General features: G+C 43.6%; 1 protein-coding gene across 6 annotated transcripts in view; it reads right to left on the bottom strand.

The window, feature by feature from the left end:
- The window catches only part of PTK2 (protein tyrosine kinase 2), a 260,594-nt gene that overhangs the window by 159,614 nt on the left and 79,569 nt on the right, over positions 1–21,411 (bottom strand). For 5 of the 6 annotated variants that reach the window (XM_035012006.1, XM_035012003.1, XM_035012005.1 and 2 more), the window contains 2 exons: positions 13,418–13,644; positions 2,920–3,086 (listed from right to left, as the gene is read on the bottom strand). In XM_035012006.1, the coding sequence (XP_034867897.1) occupies positions 2,920–3,086; positions 13,418–13,612 (362 nt within the window). In that variant the 5' untranslated portion in view covers positions 13,613–13,644. The remainder of the gene's footprint in view (positions 1–2,919; positions 3,087–13,417; positions 13,645–21,411) is intronic. The other variant, XM_035012007.1, reaches the window with a different exon arrangement.

Here is a 21,411-nt window from a genome sequence, read left to right on the forward strand (position 1 = left end):
ATATGTGCATGTGTACTGAGTCTTAAGGTAAAATGTTTCTTCCTGTAAGTCACATAAAAATGTCTTCAACATCACTGTTTGAGATACCCGTCATAAAGAGCAGATAGCTGGCTTCTATTTTTTAATCACACACTAACAATCTCTGACCAGTTACTGTTAGTCTGCTTGAGTTTACTTCCAAAGTCTAGTCTGTGACTCCTCTTTGTCCTGCTTTCCAGTCCCTTCCTTCTCTCCTTGCTGTGTTTCCCTAACCCCTACTCACCCACCCACCTGTTTAGGTTATAAAATCTACTTCTTAATGTTTCATGGCTGTTCTAATATACAATTTTTTTTTTTTATACATAATTTTAAAACATGGCTGACAGAGCTTTAATTCTGATCACCTCTCTTCTGACATGCATCCACTATTTGGGTTCTACTTCTTTAATATAAAAAATCAGTTCTTCTTGTTATTTGTTTTTAGAGCTAATGCTTATTTTTATCTACCCTATTTTGCATATGAAACCCTCTTTCAGAAATCACTTTCCTTTTTCCTGAAGTATATTTGTAGGAGGTTCCTTGGGTGGTAAACTCTCTGAGGAAAGTACCTCTGGCACCCTGCTCTTGAATGGTAACTAAATCTGACGAATAAATACAGGTTGCCAGGTACTTTTTCTCACCACTTGGAGAGAACTGTGGAGAATTGTGAATTTTTCCCTGGTTGCTTTTAGCATCATCTCTTTTTCTTTTGTACACTATTTGACTATAATCCACCAAAGTGTAGATTTATTTCATTAACCCTGTTTGGGATCTTATGTTAGTCCTACACCTGAGGACTTAATGGTATTCGCCATTTCTAGAAAATTCTCAGCCATTATCTCTTTGGAATATTTCCTTTTCCTCATTCTTTCTATTCTCTTTGAGAGCCCCTTCCAGAAACGGGTTGACCTTCTCATTCTTCATGTTACATAATGTGCTTTCATACCTTCCACATGTTGATCTCTGTATGCTGTCTTTTGGGAAAATTTTCTCAGATCCACAGTTCTGTTTACTAATTCTTCAGCTATACCTAATTTGCTGTTTTATCCATCCAGTGGTTTCTAGAACTTGTGTTTGGTCCTTTTTCAAATCTACTTGGTTCCTTTAGAATAGTCTCCTGTTCCTTACTGACACCTTAAGCTCCACCTCCTTTGGCGTGCACAGACAGGCAGTATGAAGCCTGACCCTCCCAGAAACACCCACAGGGACCACCTGTGCCTCCAGCCTATTGTCCACACACCTTCACTGATCTTACCCGCCAGGCAGGCTACCTCTCGGAGCTAAGACTACAGTAGCCCTTTTAAAAGCCTGCACTATGAAGTCAGCTACATTCAAGTCAAAGCTGTGTCCCGAGCTCTCTCTGTAATTGGAACTTAAGTCAAGTCTGTTGCCTGTTTCCTCTGTCTTTACCTCATAAGATTGGGGGGAGCTCTGTGACATATACATTTTACAAGCTGCAACTGTACAGATTCTAGAGAGCACACAGCTGGCCTGGCGCCTGGCTCCAGCCACTCCGTGGTGACGATACAGAAACGGCGTCATCTTCACACCTCCGTCAGCGTCAGGTTCAGCACTGCATTCAGCAAAGGTCTACCTCGCCCAGTCTATGCCTGCCTTGCTTTTGAAGGTTCAGGCTCCATGAAATAGAGAAGTGCCCACTCAACTTCACTTGAAATTAAACAAAATAAATTGGCTTAAAAGAACAGAAACAGAGTGTGTATATTCAGAGGTCTATATTCAACAAACATTTTACTGAGCACTAGGGATACCAGCATAATGAAGTGTGCCTCTGACACGTCCATATAAATTAAGAAGGTAATAGAATTATGTTGAATAAAAATAGCTGCAGGTATTCTTAACTAACTTTTAGGTATTCGTAGCTTTTAAACACTTATCTGATTGGCTAAATAGCTGGAGGTCAAATCTGCTAGCCCTTGATGTAACCCAACCCAACTATATTATCATGGAATATCCTGTCAGCTCGGTCAGTTCCAGCTGTTTGAACCTGAAAATACAAGTATATTTCTCTGGTAAACTGTAACTAGGACAAGATTGTATTCGACTAGAGATTTATTAACCTTCGCATGTTTGTTTCTCTTTTCAAATGTGTCTTCTAATCAATTTACGTTGCTGGACTGAAAGTGACCAACACTGAGCACCGTCCCCAATCCACAACCACCTTTGTCTCTGTGGCTGTGTCTACAAAAACGAGAGTGCCTGTGCACGGGGCCCTCCTTCTCTCACAGTCTAGTGTTTTACACATACGGTTTCCTGTTCACATGCTGCTTTGCTTAACAGTGGAAAAAATTATTTTTTGGGGAGGAACCAGAGAAAGGACAATCGTAGAGAATTCCTTTAATTCACCTTCAATCATGTCAGTTTCACTAAGGTCAGTATGAGTCACTACCTAATTTAACTGTAGTACGTGAACGTCAAATATACACCACTCTTTTCAGGCGAGCGGGAGGTTACCAGGCACCACGGAGCAAGCCACGCTGCCCATTAATGAGATAATTAGGTGTGGTCTCCTCAGGGCTCATGAAGTCCTGCTGCACAAAAGGATGCTAACAGGACAGAAAGGAAAAGAATGAGGAATTGAGCTCTTCGAGCCGAGGCTGAAACAAAGTAGTCCTGACAAGAGAAGTGTGACTAGCCAAAGGCCATCACCACAGAACCCATCAGAAGCTCAGGCAGTCCAAAGTCGGTGGTGCCACAAAGACAGACTGAACAGAAGTCTAGAAGAGATCACTGGTTAATCATTCCCAGCCAATTTTATTTAATACAGGAGTCGTAATTACAATCAGTATGAAAATTAAGCAAAGACATTCATCCTCTTGTGTGTGATTTAATATGCAAAACAAATCAAGTGTGAGTCACACCAAAGTAGGTATGTAATCTTACTTCCACTCCTCTGGTGGGTGTGCAAGTTCATACTTCTCCCTCACATTGGAGACACCCATATCCAAATGGAGCCAGTGAACCTCCTCTGACCGCAGGTGACTGAGGCGAAATCCATAGCAGGCCACGTGCTTTACTTTGTGACTGTCCACTATCTTCTGAATGATGCCCTAAAACATACCCCCCACAAAAATGACTGTTATAAACAAAAAAAAAACTGTATGCTAAAAATTAATGCAATGTTCATTTCTTTTAGTTAGTTATCAGAAATCTTTGGTAAAAAGAGTATCAAGTTAAATAAATTACTTAATTTTTCTTAGGAATCTTTTCTCAAATAGTATTTTTATGAACAAGGAAAAGTTTTTGAAAAAACACAAAACGAGGCTCTTCCCTTTTCTTTAGTGATAAACAAGGCATGGAAACTTAAAATACATTTCTGCAGCTCTACCTCTGCATCATCCCCAGAACCTGACAAAGCATTCCGGTCACCCTCTGGATGTCACTTGCTGAGAACTAGACCGGAGGAGGGGGTTCTACTTTCTGAACCCAGGACGGTATCTTATTCTAGATCAGGCTGCAACTCAATGTCATTTCTTAGGAAACACATTTAGAAACAAACAATGAAGGCCACGCTTCTGATAATATCAATGATGTATGAGAAGTTACTTGAAGTTGGGCCTACCCAATCTGCTACGTGCTCTCTATAGATTACAATGCAGCAATCTAAAACAGTCCCCAAACCTAATGCTCCTAACAATTGCCCCCTGAGTTCAGAGATGAAGGCAGCAGGCAGGGAAGGCTGCCTCACAAAGATGAAGCTTATCCTGGGACTAGGAAAGGAGCGGTAGCCCCGAGTCTTGACCTGTGCCTGAACAGTTGTAGAAGTCACACTGTGCACCTGGATGTAAATGGGCAGCACATATGGAAGCCTCCCATGGGAATATAACAGAGACCATCTGCTTCCTTACATGAGGGTGTGCTAATCATAATCCACTGCACTCTTCTCAGTGCTTCAGGCCATTCATACGGAATTTTTAATGAGGCTGATATTAACATGAAAATGACTGCTAAAGAAAATCAGTTTTTTTAAAATTAGCAATTAAGTGAAAGTAACATATTACTTGTAATATAAGATACATCTTAAAAAGTTCCTACACACACTAAGTATTTCTATACTGGGGCATGACGCTGTTGATAATAAGGATGTTCCCATCCCCTACTCATGAGTAAAGATAAGTAACACGTATTATATATGCAAAACCTGTCAAGGACCCAGTGTGTCCACGCTAAAGGCATCGTGTGGCACCTGCCTGTAGCCAGCCTCCTTTTCAGACTACTGGATCCCAGGAGAAGGTTGTGTATCAAGCATGGGAGAGTGACAGGGGAAGGAGTCAACGTGGCATCGGGGAAAAGCATGGACAAAGGACCGGGCTGGAGGAGTCAAAGGCCACTCAGTGGAGCAGACGAGTTCTCCGTGGGACAAGAAGAAAGTGTGCAGCCTACAGAAATCTGGGTGAAACTGAAGTAGGCATCAATGTCCTTCCTCGCTTTTGGACTCAAGGCCTGGAATTTCTGATGGGGCCACCGTGAAGGACGCTGCAGTCTGTGCCTACCCAAAGGCACCCAGCCAAGCGGCAGCGGGAGCTGAAACCCAGCCGGCCCCCTAGTCTTCACCTCGTGCACTCTGCCTCGGGGAAGAGACCTCCGTTTCTAGTAAACCTCGCAGAGGCAATTTCTGCAGCTTCTCCTTGCCAGCACCACAAATCCTTGAGCTGCACAGGACAGGCGCTGGCGCCTCTTTCAAACTCCCACAAAAGCGCTTTGTCTTCCTGTCCCAGCTGTGCCAGCGCACGACCAAGTGCACACCAACGCCGGCCGCCCTCACGAAGGCTCGGGTTTAGCACGTCTTCTCTTTACTCCACAGTAGCTCACCGCTAGCAAATTCCAGAGCCACCTCTCGTTAGGGTCGCAGTTCATGTTCCCATCTGTCCCCAACCGTCTGTCTCGGTGGGTCTATCCTCTGGGCACAAGCGGTTTCTTACTGCTCCATGGGGTGGCATCACAGTCTGGGAGAAATCCCACCCCTCCAGATGCCTCCCCTGATGACCCCTAGGAAAAGCTATCTTCATGACCTCTCAAGTAATGGGCACACAGCACCCACCTGCACAGAGGCAAGTGTGCAGACGCTCAGTCCAGAGCTGTGGAGCCCAAGGAAAAAGCAGGCTCCCAATCTGGAGTTTTATGGGATAGATACAATTTTAGTCCATTCACTGGATCACACTACCTGAAGACACTCAGAATGACCTCAGGTTTGGTTTTGTTGAACAAGGAGTTCCCATCGTGCAGGACTTCCTGACTAAACAAGGTTGCAACTTACACTTTCCACTAAAAAATTAAGCGCAATAAACACACAGACATTTCATTATGCTTCCATTTTGTGTTCTGTCCTATTTCTCTGGAACTCCTGAATATCTCATTGCTGACTCAGTTTGAATGGCAGCCAAGGTTATGAATATACAAGGGCTTATATATTTGAAGCTCAGTACATACACTCAGTAACTTAAATAATTTTGAGAACCAAATATTTGGTTCTGCGTAACTGAAAAATAACTTTGAGAACTAAATATTTAGTAAGGAATGCATACTCAAAAGAAAAAAAAAAAACAACATTACTACCATATGGAAATGTATGCGTGTATTATTTCTGGAATATGTACATTAGAAAAGGATCTCTAGGGAGCTAACAGGACAAGGGTTTATAATATGCCACTCATGGCAGCTGAATTAAATTTAAATTTCTTATCCTGGCTTTGATGTCCCATGACAATCCCACCCTAGAGTATATAAACCTACACTTGGCTACTTTGAAATATCCCTTTACTTGTCTATATCATATCCCAGAATTTGGAAATATATAATTTTCCTGATTAATTTTCACATGAGCTATTCACAGGGAAAGAATTCTTCTTGAGGATGAAAGACTCTAGCCAGTGTGTGCACCATGCTTCTATCTTATCAGTTACGTAGCACGCTGCGTCCAGAGCCATTCCACTACTGGTGGACAGTTCTTTTCTTGTTGGCTTCCCTGCTCTAGGCGAGAAAGGGAAGTGGAGATGCACGCAACACAATGCATGAGCTTTTAGCTGGTCTCATACGTGTGCAGCAGTGCTGCTTAGAAACAGACGCTCTGGGTCCAAAGCTACTTAAACATGTGACGTTTTGGAAGTACGGCCACCAGGAAAACTACAGCAATTATACTTGGCACATAATGTAAGAGACTGTCCTTCATCTCATGCTGATGCTGGATAAAGTCAATCTTAAAGTGTTTATCAATGTGACAGACCACAGAAGGGGGAGGGGGCATTTCGTTGTTATTGTAATTTACGTTTCCCTGATTACATACTAGTGAGATGACACTGTAATTTCGTTTCTAAAAGTTCTTTTTATGATTCTGCTTGGTTCAACTTGGTCACTTAACTTTTAGACAATGCTCTGGAAAGAAATAATGACCCTTTCCCTGGTAGAAAGAAATCCTACAAACCATTCCTTCGTGTTCATTCACTCTTGAATGTTCACTCCCTCATTCGGTCAGTGGACACGCACGCACCTAGCCTACATATGATGGGTAAGACAGAACCCTTACCCTCCAAAGCCTTAGTCTAGAAGGAGAGAGGTGATGCTGAACACATGCACAAGCATGACCAGTCTGTGGGAAAGGTGGCAACAAGGTAACAAGAGGTATCTGCTATGTCCAGCTGTCTTCTCACAGTGATTTGTAAGATTTCTTTATTACGAGAGAGATCTAAAACCACACACAGTGTTGTCAACAGTCCTCATCTCCTTCCTTCCTCCCAGGATTCACAAGTGCACTCGCCACTCCTGATCTGTTTGTTACAATGTCCAGAGGTTATTCTTCTGTGTCTCTCTTTCAGATGCTCTTCACAGTGTCATGGTGAGGAAACCAACAGTTGTTACTCTCCTCTGCTCCCACCTGCACGGGAGAAGCCTACCGTCATTCCAACCACAAAGAAGCCATGGAGATCCAAATCCTGCTCTCCAACAGCAGTGCATCCCTTCTCTTGGGTCAGCACTCACCCAGAAGCGGGCCCCAAGTCCTCTGAGACAGCACACCTGTGTCTATCTGCTCCCTATTGCTGCTATAACAAACGGCCACAGACTCATGGGCTTAATAGAACACAATGTATACTTCTCAGTTCTGTAAGATCACAAGTCTGAAATGGGTCTCACTGGGCTAAAATCAAGGCGTTGGCAGGGATGTGCTGCTTTCTGGAAGCTCTAGGCTGGCCTTCTCCAGCTGCTAGAGGCCCCTCCGTGCATCTTCAAAGCCAGCAGCACTGTACCCAACGCTTCCTCCGCAGTCCCCTCCCTCTGACCACAGCCAGAAAAGGTCTGCAGCTCCTCATCTCCCCCATCTCAAGGTCATCTTCATCTTGGTCACATCTTCAAAGTCCCTTCTGCCATGGAAGGTCAATATGCCCAAGTTCTGGATTAGGATGTGGACCTCTTTAGGGGCCATCTCTAAGGATCTAAGGATCTAATAATAGAGAATTCCTTCTCATGCTCTTGCTGTCTCATATTCTTCTTAACACTGCTTTTGACTTTTTTTTCCTTAAGATTTTTCTTTCTAGCTTCTCCCTGGATGACACTCTCCCTCCACTAAAGGAATAATTTAACTAAAATCTCTGTAGTCCTTTCCTGCACCAAAATTATGTGAATACACAGTAATCACTGTTCAAGTTTTTAAGTACACATTCACCTGATCCTCTAGCAGAGAGAAAAAAGCTTCCATCTGAGACACACATAGGCATCAGCGACAACACCTAACTATAAACACCGCAGACCACGGGAGACCACGGGACTACTGCACACAGAGTCCTCCAGGCAGCCGTCTGTGGCTGAACTCAGGGAAAACTGCCTGCTGGATGCCTTCCCCTACAGACACCAGCCATTCTTAGCACAGCACAGCTCTGTTCACAGAGCTCCTGACTTCTACAAACCCACAGAATCCTGAACTGTTCATGTGTTTGCCCACTCCGATCAGAAAGCTGATTTTAAATTGATTAGAATGTTTCTCTCTACTGCTATTCTTCCCACTACCAGCTTGGTTACAATAGTTAGTCCTAATCCAACCAACTACATTCACCTTTTAGCAACTACAGGACTGAATTTCTTGTGTTCAGTTCCTCCTGCAGGCTCAGGTTAATTATATCACCTTTCTCTAGAGGTTCATCACAAGCACGGAAACCTCGGAGTGTACTATACGGTCAGAAAAGGGCATTGAGCCTGTTAGTAAACTTGAAGATACTTTGAACGTGACAAGAATATTGTCCAACAACTCAACTGCAACTTAATCTCTAGCGAATTATATGGTACTTGCCCAGATTTGGTGTCTGGGTATAAAATGGATTGTTCTAGACCCTGTGATTTAAGGAAAATAGTAACAAGGTAGGAATGAAGGTCTAATAGAAGTTATCAGTAAGGTCAGGTATGGTTTTCAATAGGTGTAATCTCTGATTATCAATTCAATTTCTTTTATGGTCATTAGTCTACTACTTTCTACTTCTGCAACCAATGTTCCTAATTTACATTTCTGTCAGAAGTGCTCCATTTCAGGCGCCTGGGTGGCTCAGTCGGTGAAGCCTCTGCCTTTGGCTCAGGTCGTGACCCCAGGGTCCTGGGATCGAGCCCCCCATCAGGCTCCCTGCCCAGCAGGAAGCCTGCTTCTCCCTCTCCCTCTCTGCCTGCTTGTGTTCCCTCTCTCGCTGTGTCTCTCTCTGTCAAATAAATCTTAAAAAAAAAAAAAAAGTACTCCATTTCATCTAGGATTTCATGTAGTCACTCAAATGGGGATCTGTCAAGTACATACTGTGTGCCTGCTAGGCCCTGCAGAAGATGCTGGGGACAAATACCAGAAGCAGAAAGGCCCCTGCTGTCACAGAGCTTACAGTCTGGGGGAAGAAAGCAGAGAACAGAAGAGCAAACAAATCAAGAAACAAGACAATCTCAATAAGGAGAAATCATTATCAAAATGGGGTGACGGGCAACAGAAAACGTGGAGGAGAGGAAGCACTCCTGGGCTGGGAGGCCGAGGGAGTGAGGGCAGTCACTGGAAATAAGAACAGGCCACAAGGAGCCAGATCCTATAGGTCCTCATAGGCCGCTGAAGGAACCTGGCTTTCCTCTGAGAGAAACGGGGAGCTGCTGGAGGTTTTGAGCAAATGACTGATTACAAGAGTTAGAGAAACAGCCCAGGAAGCAGAAAGTCAAAGGGAGCGAGCCGGAGGAGAGAAGGTCATGGAGTGTGACAGGGAGAGGAGAGAGTCAGGGGCTTCTGAAGGACCTAAATGTTCACCCTACATGAGACAGGAAGCCACGGAAGGTTCTGAGTGGAGGAGTGACACGCTCTGGCTTTCATTTTCATAGGATCACCCGGTTGCTGGGCTGTGAACAGACTGAGGGGTCCCTAGGGAGATAGCGGGATGTCGGGAGACCACGTGGCTCGAAGAAGCTGTCGCGGTAGGGGTCAGATGAAGTGGGTGGATTCTGGGTGCATCTGGGAAACGGTGTGGACAGAACCAGCTAACATACTGCATGTAGGGCGTAAGCAAAGGAGGAGCAAGAGATGATTCTAAGTGTCTGAAAGAAGGGAAGCCCTCAGACTGACGCATGGACAGTCCTTTCGGAGTCAGAAGCACAGAGACAGAGGAGAGGGGGAGATGCAGCTGGGCGGCACACAGGTCCTAAGTTCAGAGTGAGACCAGTCAGAACGGGGGACAGGTGTGGAAAAGGCAGAGCTGCATTAAACGCTGGGCACAGCCTGAAGAGACCATGGAGATGGAGGAGAGGGGCAAGGGGGCTGCCTGCAGGCCGCCGCACGGTGATGGCCAGCAGCTGCCTAGATCCCTACAGCACTTCTTTTGGGGCTCACGGGTCTGTTCCAGTATGTCTCCTGTTTTCTTAAAGAGAGCCTGTGGTATTAATGTTCTACATCCTTACTTCTCTCTAGAAACCTTCATTCCACGTCTTCATGACTGGTAGTCTGTCTGGAAGACTTCTGAGGTACAATTTACTTCCCTGAGCCCTGAGAAGATACTGTTCCAGTGTTGTCCTGCATCCAGCACTACTGATGAAAAGTCTGATGTAAATGTCATTCTGTTTCCCAAGTAGGGGATTCTTCTGGTAGAATTTGGAATTTCCTATACACCCTTCTTACTCTGAAGTACCACTACAATGTTTCTAGGTGACCATTCGTACTCAATACAGTCTGGCATGGGTTAACCGAGGCGCTTCGGGGTCGACCCCAATCTGAGCTCCAGAGTTGCCTGGGGCACGCTACTGACACGGGGCCAAAGCCGTGGCCAAGGTAAGTGATGTCTGCATCCATGGGCTGCTGCTTATTTAGGGGCAGGATGCGCCAGCTTGCCAGGACTTGTCAGCAATCATGACTGGGTTTATGACTTGCACCTGATTTCGGTGGTGCCTGGGCAGTCACACAGGTTGAGGCTGATGATAAAGACAGAACGTGCTTTCATGCCCATCTCACAGACCCCCCACAAGGAGGTTCTGGGCCTCCTCCTACCACAGGTGTGGCCACGTGGGCCGGTGATGGCCTCTGAGTGTCCAAGGCCATGGGGCCTGCACCTGAGACTCTCAGGTCCCTTCAGAAAGGAGCCTCTTCTACTGTTGCTGCTTTGTGCACTTTGCCTATAAATGGTGGAGTCCTAGGAATCCTTTCAACAACCAAACATTAAAATTAATTAAAATATAAAGTAGCACACATATGTAAAAGGAGTAAAATTATTAACTGCGGTATGAGAAATAAAACCTCTGTAATGAATTACGACAAGAATCCAGATATATTCCTGTTGAAAATAAATTTCTCAACTTCTCCAAAGCTGTTGGTTCTTCTGAGTCAAGCAGTCTCTCTGATAATTACTTTCTACAGAGCACAACTGTCTAGCAGAAATAAAAATGCAAGCTGCATATGTTACTTTAAAATTTCTAAAAAAAAAAAAAGGTAAAAAGAAATAGGTGAATTCAATTTTAATAACATTTTAACCTACTATGTCAAGAACATGATCTTTTCAATAGGCAATCAAAACAGGTTACTAATGAGATATTTTACATTCTTTTTTCACACTAAATCGTCAGAACTCTGCATTTTCACACTTAGGAAACATCAGTTGAGACTAGCTAACTCCAAGGGTTCAAGTGCTGCACTCGGCTACTGTAGCAGGCCATGCAGCAGTGGAGGGTCTGAACCGAATTAGTTACTGGGGCTAACAGTAAGCTCTCTCTTTTCAGAAACTGGGTGGCCTGGCTTCCTCTTTGCTACCATTATTAAATGGTCTGTTTCTTTCTGCCAAGTGCCTACACTTCCACTCTGAACTCACCCCCACCCCATTTCTGCTGTAGGCCACTGGGCCTCAAATGCTGCCATGTTCCTGCCTAACAATATATGCTAGTTCCTTTGTCTGTAATGTTCCTTGTGTGGTGCTTCTTGCGGAGAAAGACTGCATGGACGTGTGCTTCAGTACTATTTTGTTCAGTTGTGCAAATCCATTAATTTAGAATTAAAATACTGCATTTTCAAATGTTATAGCATGAAATGAAACTGGGTTATGAATAATACCCAGCTTCCATCACAGGAAAAGCTGTGGTGAACCATGCCAACTCAGAGTTCTTTGCCTCAAGCTGAAAATCATCAACTGGTGGGAGCTATTAAATTTCAAAATTTATCAACTACTATGAAATAAAACCACCTGGTTCTTAGTCACATGGATTTGCTAGTATTGATCTTCATAAAAGTTAGACCAAGATGTTCTCATAACTTAGGTATGTGAATCTGGTTTAATTTTTTCTTTACAACATAAATGTTTTCATGTCTGGTAAGTTTGTAACATTGGCTGAAGGTCTGACATGTGCCCAGTGATCGCTGGTTTTCTCCTTGATATGAATCCTCTCGTGTGCAGTAAATTTGATACCAAAACACCTTTGTCATGGAGCCTTTCCAAGGTGCATTTTCAGATATAATCAATCTTGAATATTTGCTGAATTTCTTATCAACTTCACATCTCTGAAAGGCTCCCCTCCTGTACAAATACTGAGAAGTTTATTAAGACTGATGCAATGCTTTAAGAAACTTCCTCATTCACTGTAACTGAAATTCACAAAGACTAGAACATATGCTAAGAGCCTTCCCATAAACTCTACATTTACAAAATTTCTCTCCAATATGAATCCTCCAATTAACATTAAGGTAGAACACTGGCTGCTGGCCTTTCTACCAAGTGACTGTGTTTAGAAGATTAGATATAAAACAAAACTATAGGAAAACTAGAAAAAGCCATCAAGCTTCATAAAAAGTTTGCAACGAGAGACTACTATATTTCAATTACAGCACGTGAATAGATGTTAATACATGTTTAAGCCCTGAATGAATTACTCACCTCTCAATAATTAATCCATCTGAACAGTGAGTATTGAGATATTATAGAGGTAATGGGAAATTACATAGAATTCAAATGTAATACTGTGCCCTTCAACCTAATTCTGCCAATCCCTTTAATTTGCTTAAAAGTACTTAAGGCATATAAGTTAAAGAGTAGGAGATTAATTAGCTTCATTATTATAAAAAGAAAGGGTGAAAAAAGACATATATGTTCATCCTGGCACTGGACACTATCCGACCTAAAGAGGAACACGGAGTAGGTAGAGGGGAAGGAAGGAGCAGTGCTTCTGTAACACTTGGCCAAAGTAAACACTTGCTGAAAACTGACGTCCTGAACTCAGTTTTCTGAAACCACACTCTCACCCCCCACTCTCAGCAACCTTGGCCCGCGAGGTGCCTCTCACCACTCTCGGCCAGGATGCTCACTGACCACCCCCAGGCTACCACCTACACTCAGCATCACTCATGCAGCCTTCCTCGCCACCAGGATTGCCTTGGCAGGCGCACTCTGCACCGCAGCTAAGGCCATGGGTGCCCCCCCGCCCCCTCGCCCTCAGCAGACAGTAGGCTGCTGTATAAGCAGGGACCCTTTACATCCCCAGAACCTTGACAAGTGTCTGGTATATGGAACCCATCAGTTTTTGAAGAACCTATCCTATTTAGAGTCCTGCAGATACCTTCAAGATGCACTTTCTAGAAAATAGTTTATTTCCTAAGTATTAGAGGCAATTTTAATTGCTTTGTTCTCTTGTATCCTAAAGACTTTTTTTTTTTTTTTTTTAAAAGGAGAGGTAAGCATCAATAGCATTATATGAATAACATATGACTCAGTTATTATTTCCCTAAGAGATTTTACAATTAAAATCCTGGTCAGTCACATATTAAGTAAATAAATATTATAAAGAAAAAGTTAACATCGCTGTAATATGGGAATAAAAATTTTTATCTTTTTTTGGTATGTGCCATTAAGCTACATGCCTATTTAACCTCAATGTCCATGGAGGATATCTCCTAGGAAAATGTACTTACCCTGACATCAGTAGCATCTCCATGCCTGATAATACTGGCCCAAGTGGCTGGCTCACTGCTGTTTTCAAAATAATGAAAGACCTTCAACACTCGCTCCATTGCCCCAGGGGAACGTTCCACTCCAGTACCCAGATGAGGCTTGGTACTCGAATTCGGTGTGTGATTCAAGTTTGGGTCAAGGTAAGCAGCTGCCATTATTTTGCTAGATGCTATGTATCTGTCATACTCTAGAAGAGGGAAAAAAAAAAACTGTCAGTGTACCATATTTGAAATCTATTAAAATGTGACATACTAATCCTTATATTAACAACACTGTTCTATGTTCTTCCCCTACGGTCATGTCATATGCAGAAGCTGAGCATCGGGAGAACTGAGACGTGATTTACCAAGATAATCACTGTACTCCCCCGCACGCAGAGCAGTACCTAATTCACGGTAGCATAACAACTCTTTGTCAAATTTTTACTAATAAATTAAAAGGCCAGGAGTCCTATTTCAGCTCTGTCAAAAATTCACCACGTTATCTATAAACAGTGTCCCCTCACCCTCCTCCCTTTTAAAATCATAGCCTTTAAATCTGTGAGGAAATCTCATAGGAAAGTCAAATACATTAATTTTGTTGCCTACTTTTGAAAACTTCTATGTGAGATGCAAGTTCTTTCTTCATACAATAAAAACTCAATGAGTGGTCATGACACGAAAACCCCAGAGTTAAAACCAAGTCCTCCCGCTTCGCCAGTCCCTCAGCAGGAGAGTCAGACAAGCCACAACTGAAAGCAAAACTAAACCGCAAAGCATAAACAAACCAATGTCTGCCGGTGTGACAGGACCTCCGTCTGGATGTGGGGGGATGGTTTGGCCAAGATTAACACTCCCACTGAGAAAACTCAGGAAAGTCAGATTAAAAACCAGCCCAGTGTCTGGAGTCCGAGATGTTGTGAGGCAAGCAGGACAGCAGGGGACACAGATGGAGACATAAGAGACACTGAACAACTGCCTTTTCCCAAAGGGCATTTGCCGACTCTGGGCCTTCGAGAGCCTGAAGATCCAAGAAAAGCCACCGATGAGAGAGAAGCCAGCTGAGCTTCTGGCAGTGAGAGACCAAGTTATGAGCGTGGGGACCCCAGGACTCTGGTGAGCAGGACAGGGTGGAGAACTGACCCACACACTCTGCTAGTTGTCCCTTTATGACAGTCACCAATCCTGAAACCAAGAGCAGAGGGAGCCTTTAGAAGCTCGGTGAGGCTGAAAACAGGCAGAAGGGACTAGGAGTCCACCTGGGACCAGGACACAAGACAGGAACAGCAAGACTGACAAACTCAGTCTAACCAACAGAAAGCACTACGCCCGAGCACAATTCACCTCTGCAAGGGAAATACCCAGTAACTATGCACATGAGGTATTCACTAAAACTGACCACATGCCGGTGAAAGAGTAAGATTCAATAAATATCAAAGGACTAAAATTATTAAAAGTATATTCTGTCTCTAGCATAAAGCTGGACAACAAAATAACTAGAAAATCTCCAACTGGGGGCGCCTGGGTGGCTCAGCTGGTTAAGCGACTGCCTTCGGCTCAGGTCATGATCCCAGGGTCCTGGGATCGAGCCCTACATCGGGCTCCCTGCTCCTCAGGGAGCCTGCTTCTCCCTCTCCCTCTGTGTCAAATAAATAAAATCTTAAAAAAAAAAAAAAAAGAAAAAAAATCTCCAACTGTTTGGAAATTAAGCAATGTATTTCAAGTAACCCATTAGCCAAAAAGAAATTCCAAGTATTCTGAATTCAACAATACAATTAAAAGAAAGATCAACACTACATGCAGACAGAGCTGTGATTAGATTAAAATCTACACTTTTTTTTTTTTAAGACTTTATTTTTAAGTAATCTCTACACCCAACCTAGGGCTTGAACTTACAACATCAAGATCAAGAGTTGTGCGTTCCACCTACTGAGTTGGCCTGGCATCCCTAAGATCTATACTCTTTTTTTTTTTTTTTAAAGATTTTATTTATTTATTTATTTATTTGAGAGAGAGAGAATGAGAGACAGAGAGCACGAGAGGGAAGAGGGCAGAGGGAGAAGCAGACCCCCTGCTGAGCAGGGAGCCCGATGTGGGACTCGATCCCAGGACTCCAGGATCATGACCTGAGCCGAAGGCAGTCGCCCAACCAACTGAGCCACCCAGGCGCCCCCTAAGATCTATACTCTTAAATGCATGTATTAGAAATGAAGATTGAAAATTAATGGTCTAAATACCCGTATCTCACAGTACAATTTAGAAGTCGAACAAAATCAAGGGTTTTTTTTTTAACAAGAATAATGCAACTGATAGACCTCTAGCAAGACTAATCAAGGGAAAAAAGATAAGGCGAAAACTAGTAACATCAAGGATGAAGCAGAACAGGTAAGAGAACGTTAATAATAGGAGGTAATGATAGAATATCAGATATTAATAAGAGAGTATCATGAACAACTTTATGTCAATGAACATGAAAGGTGAGATGCATACACAATTCTTTTTTTAAAATATTTTATTTATTTATTTAACTGAGAGAGAGAGAGAGCACACAAGCAGGGGGTAGTGGCAGAGGGAGAGGGAGAAGCAGGCTTCCCACTGAACAGGGAGCCTGACTTGGGGCTTGATCCCAGGACCCTGGGATCATGACCCAAGCTGAAGGCAGACACCTAACCAACTGAGCCATCCAGGTACCCCAAGATGCATACACAATTCTTTGTAAAGTACAATTTAAGCCATTATAAATTGCTATTGTACAAAACCAAAACCAGAAATATAAAGCCTAAACAGACCTATTCCATTAAAAATGGTCAGTCTGTAATTAAAATTCTTCCCACAAAGGAGTATCAGAATTCTTCCAGTAATTTAAGGAAGAATAATATTAATCTTACAGAAATTCTTCCACTGAACAAATAGGGAACATTTCCCAAATTATCTTATGAGACCAGCAAAACAATGATACAACACCAGACAAGGACAATATGAGAAAGGGTACAAATCAATCTTTCTTATAAACACAGGTACAAAATCTTAAAAAAAAAAAAAAAAATCAGCAATTTAATCACACATTTTTAAATAATATATTATGACCAAGAGGGGTTCGTTAAAGGAATGCAAAGGTGGTTAAACGTTCAAAAAAGTGATCTATGTTTGCAGCAGCCTTCATACCAAAGCATGAAAGCCACCAAGACACCCTTCAGCAGGTGAAAGGATAAACAAACGGTTTATTCCATCCAGGCAATGGAATATTTAGTGCTAAAAAGCAATGAGCTACCAAACCATGAAAAGACTTAGGGAAACCTTAAATGCATATTACTAAGTGAGAGAAGCCGATCACAGTATATGATTCCAACTACATGACATTCTGGAAATGGCAAAACCGAAGAGACAGTAAAATTTCAGTGGATGCAGAGTTTGGGGGGCAGGGATGAAAAGGTGGAGCACAAAGGATTTTTAGGGCAGTGAAAATATTACGTATGACAGTATAGTGATGATACATGTCATTATACATCTGTCCAAACCCACAGAATGTACCCACCAAGGGTGAACCATAGGGCAAACTGTGGACTTCGGGTGATACTGATGTGTCCATGTAGGTTCATCAGTTATAACACATGTACCACTCTGCTGGGGGATGCTGATAATGGGGCAGGTTATGCATGTATCAGGGCAGAGGGGAAATCCCCGTATCTTCCCTCAATTTTGTTGCGAACCTAAAACTGCTCTAAAAAACAAAAAAAAACTGTCTTAATTTTTTAAAAAAAGCAATCGATGTAACTGACCAGATTTCAGAAAACAGAAGAACCACAGGTGTCTTAATATATGCAGAAAAAGCATCTGGCAAAGTTTACCAACCACTCATGGTAAAAACTCTTAGCAAAGTAAAAACAGGAAGATGTTTCTTTGAACTGAAGGTGAATATTTACATTAAACCTAACTTAAATACTGCTGGGAAGAGCCCCTGCCATGCCTCCAAGAACAGGAGCGAGTCCGTGGGTGCCCACCACTACCACTTCTAATCACCACTGTTCTGGAAGTCTTACATTAGCCAGGTTCTATGGGCAAAAAGAGAAGTAAAACACAGGGCTGGGAAGGAAGGAATAAAAATATCATTATTCCCAGACTGCATGATTATGTATGAAGAAAATCTGTAAGAATACTATACAGGTAAACTCCTGGAATTAATAAATGAATTCGTCAAGGTTGCTGGACAATCAGATGCAGTCAGTGGTACTTCTAGTTCTTCTGGCGATCTCTCTTGCTCCCCGAGCTGGACAGCAAGGGTGAGCACACACCAAGTGCCAAGTGCCTCCTGAGAAGCAAGCCCGCATCTGCAGAGTCGCTCAGAGGAACTGACGTCCCAGCGGTGGAAATCACTACCCGTAATACCAAGTGTGCCGAGGGAGAAGCCAAACCAAAAACACTACACAAATACACGTCTGTGGCCCAAAATCAATGGCAGAATCCTTCATAAGTCTCCAAGAAGTAGGCAAAAACATGTCTCAAAAGATAAAGCCCTGCTATAATGCCACGAGAGTGAAGCAGCTCTCCGTGACAGAATGTGGTTTTGTTTTCCAGTTTAGTGCTTTCACCTGCTTGTCAAAATCCCATCTATGCTATGAATTCTCAAACTGGGGAGATTGTCACCACCAAGCTTTCCTGGACTCATGTAGACAGTTCTGTATCAGATTCTGTTAACAACCACCCACCTCCCCTACTGGCGGCATTCGCATTTGTCTTTCTGTTGGTCTGGAGGATTCTGAGATCTTGGCATCTCCGTCGCCTCTTTAGCAGTCACAAAACTTTGGTTTGGTCAGTTTGAGGGATGGTCTCAATTATGGAATGAGAAGTCCCAAGCGATGCTTTCTGCTACACGGACCGCTCTGTTTCTAATCACGGACAGAATTCCCTGTGTTGCTTGTGTGGCTCTGTATTTGTTTTTGACCCATGGCTAAAGCTGTACAATGGGGGCTGCAAATCTTCTGTGTCTCTAAATGAAACAAGCCCTCCACCATCCTCACCGCAGAGAGGTAGGCTTTTGCAAGGCTCCGTAACTGTAGCCCTCTGTAATCTGTGGCCAGTTCTGGCTCTGACAACATGTCCAGATTAATCAGCCATAGGCCACTGCCACTTGTATGCATTACCAAGTATCTTTCCCAAACACCCGTCAAAGAGGAGGAAATGAAAAGATTGTAAAAACTGAAACTGGTTTTGGGGCGCCTGGGTGGCTCAGTCAGTTAAATGTCTGCCTTCGGCTCAGGTCATGATCTCGACGCCCTGGGATCGAGCCCCCTGTCAGGCTCCCTGTTCAGTGGAAAGCCTGCTTCTCCCTCTCCCTCTGTCCCTACCCCCCGTTCCTGCTCTCTCTCTCGCATGCTCTAGCTCAAATAAATAAAATCTTTAAAAAATAAAAATGAAAGACAAAAAGCACAAAACTTGTATCATCAGGATCAGTTAACATAAAATTACTGCCAAACTGCTATAAAAGTTTCCAGCCAAATGCTTATACCAAGCGTACCCTTATTTTGTCCCAGACTGCTAACAGTTCCAGTGCCCAGGCCAGCCTGCTGCGCACACTCTGCTGAGCGCCCGCTCGGGCACTGGGGCTCTGACCCTCGGCACACCGCCCCAGTTCAGGCAGCCCTGCATGGGGGAGCCCTGCATGGGGGCCCAGGGCTTCCTGCAACGGGAATGCTGGCCCCACTGCTGACTATCAGAGCCCCGGCTCTCCCTTCAACACAGGAGATAGACACTTTTTCTGCTCTTGAAAGGTGTGAGGAAACAAGGTGCTGACAAATCTTGGGAGTTCACTCTGGGCCTCACCCCACAGTCTCATATAAATGCTCCATAAAAGAGCACATATGGGAGAGAGATGAAATGAACGTCTTCCAGAGTTCCCTAGATGATATTCCCTACAACACACTAAGATCCCACCAAGACAGCAAACCGATTATGCTTGAAATATGCCGGCCCTTTAATAAAACTTGAGATGTTTGCCAGAACATGAGAAAAGCAGCAAAGAATGCAAACTGATACAGCTAAATTAAAAAAACTTAAGACATAAACAAGCTTGGAGAATTTTTAAGAAGTTGGTGATGATACTAGTTACAGTAAATCCTTAAACAAACTAGACTGGTGTAAAAACTTTCTTCTCCCAAATGTTGGTTCTTTCATACAAGATTTGGGTTTCTCTTCTCATAAAGAGTCTAACCTGAATATACTAAATTTCCTATACTGATTTTACTTAACAAAGAGCTAACATTACTTAAATATTTAATGCTATAATATCAATATGTGACAGCCTGTATTTTCCAAAAGCAGCTGTAAAAGGACCTCCTTCTCTAGTGTGCGCTCTCTCTTCAACAGGTGGAGGCTATGTCCCCCTCCCAGATGTGGGGGGCTTCTGACTAGCCTAAGAAACACCCTACGCTAGGTATTAAAAGGCAAACTAGGTTTCCTTGGTTTTCTTGGGCTGCTCACACTCACGAAACCCAACCAACATGCTCTCCAGGAGCACAAGAAGCCCAAGACCTGAGCTCCAAGAACCAAAGCCTGAGCTGAGCTTCCCGCTGAGAGCCAGCATCAACTTCCGAGCCATGTGGCAGAGCCATCCTCCGAGTGGGCCCTCTGGCTCCCAGTTGTGCCACCCGAGCTCCCACCACATGGAAACAGCTGTCCCTCCCTGTTGAGCCCTGTCCAGACTACAGATCTGAACAAAATAATTCTTGTCATTTTAAGCCACTCAGTGTTGGGATGACTTGTTATCAGCAATAAGTAACTAATATTGCATGTATTCCAATTAAAGTAAGCATGGGTGGTTCTCGCTTTGCACAGGAGTGTGGGACCCCACGATGACTTGACAAAAGGGGTTTGAACAGCATCTGCCTCCTTCTTCTTTCCGTGACTCTTATGACTAAAGATACGGAGTGAGCATCTTTCCAATGTCGTGGCAAACTGTCATAATCCTTTCTAAGTTTTGGGTCAGCATCCAACATTTCATCCCTTGTACGTTCAGTGTCGTAAGCCATCTCTGAAAGCGCCTCTGATACGAATTTTCCTGCCACATCACCTCCTCTGGAACATCCTCTTTTTTGTCACAACTCTTTTCTTCACCTGTCAATAAGTTCGTCTTTACTTACGAAGCTCCTCTCAACTAGAAAGTCTGGCTCCACGGCAAAGCCAACATTCCTACAGTCAGCTACCTGTTTCTGTGACTGTCTCAGTCAGAACCCTGCACGGTGATCTGCAGGGTGCAGGAAGTTTCTGCCGCACCACACACACACATTTAGCACTCCTCATTACTTCCTGCCATGCTGCTGGGATTTCTGTGTCTCCATCATCTCCAGCTGTAGCATTTAGAGCCTGCCCAAACTCCATGCACAGGCTTTAAAAGCTGAAATAACTCCTGGGTCCACTGGCCAGATTAATGCAACGAAGTCTAGGGGCGCTCCACGAAGCCGAGGGCTCTGTTGCCCCTGCTCCGGTCACCAGCTTCACGGGGCCTCGGCACGTTCAATTTCACTTCGTGTTACCGTTTCCTGCTTCAACTCTGCATTTCATCTTTGTTGCCCAAGTCCCTTCTATGACGACCCATCTTTGTAAAATGTCACAGGGGTTTATCACTGGCTAACAAGAAGGCACCGCAACTACACGTCTGCTCTCTGTGTATAAACTGAGCACCAGACGCAGGGGGGCCAGGCAGCAACAGACTGGGAAAGAGCTACTGCGACTGGCCACTGGTCACACTTCACATCTGTTATTCTGTAGTGATCTGAAGATTCAGTTTGTACTTTATGCAATTGCTCACAGTTGATATAGGTGTTAACTAAAATTGAGCCGTTCTATTGAGGACTGGTATTATTTAAGCTACAGAAATTGATACATGTGCATACTGGAACCTTGCAAAGCATGGACTGCCTGTATAACAAGTCAATTAATATCTTTATTAAACAGATTGTTTTTTGGATTTCAGATAATAT

The sequence above is a fragment of the Mirounga leonina genome, unplaced genomic scaffold, assembly GCF_011800145.1.
Source record: "Mirounga leonina isolate KUSES-001 unplaced genomic scaffold, KU_Mleo_1.0 Mir_165, whole genome shotgun sequence".
In the NCBI taxonomy this organism is placed as follows: Eukaryota; Metazoa; Chordata; class Mammalia; order Carnivora; family Phocidae; genus Mirounga; species Mirounga leonina.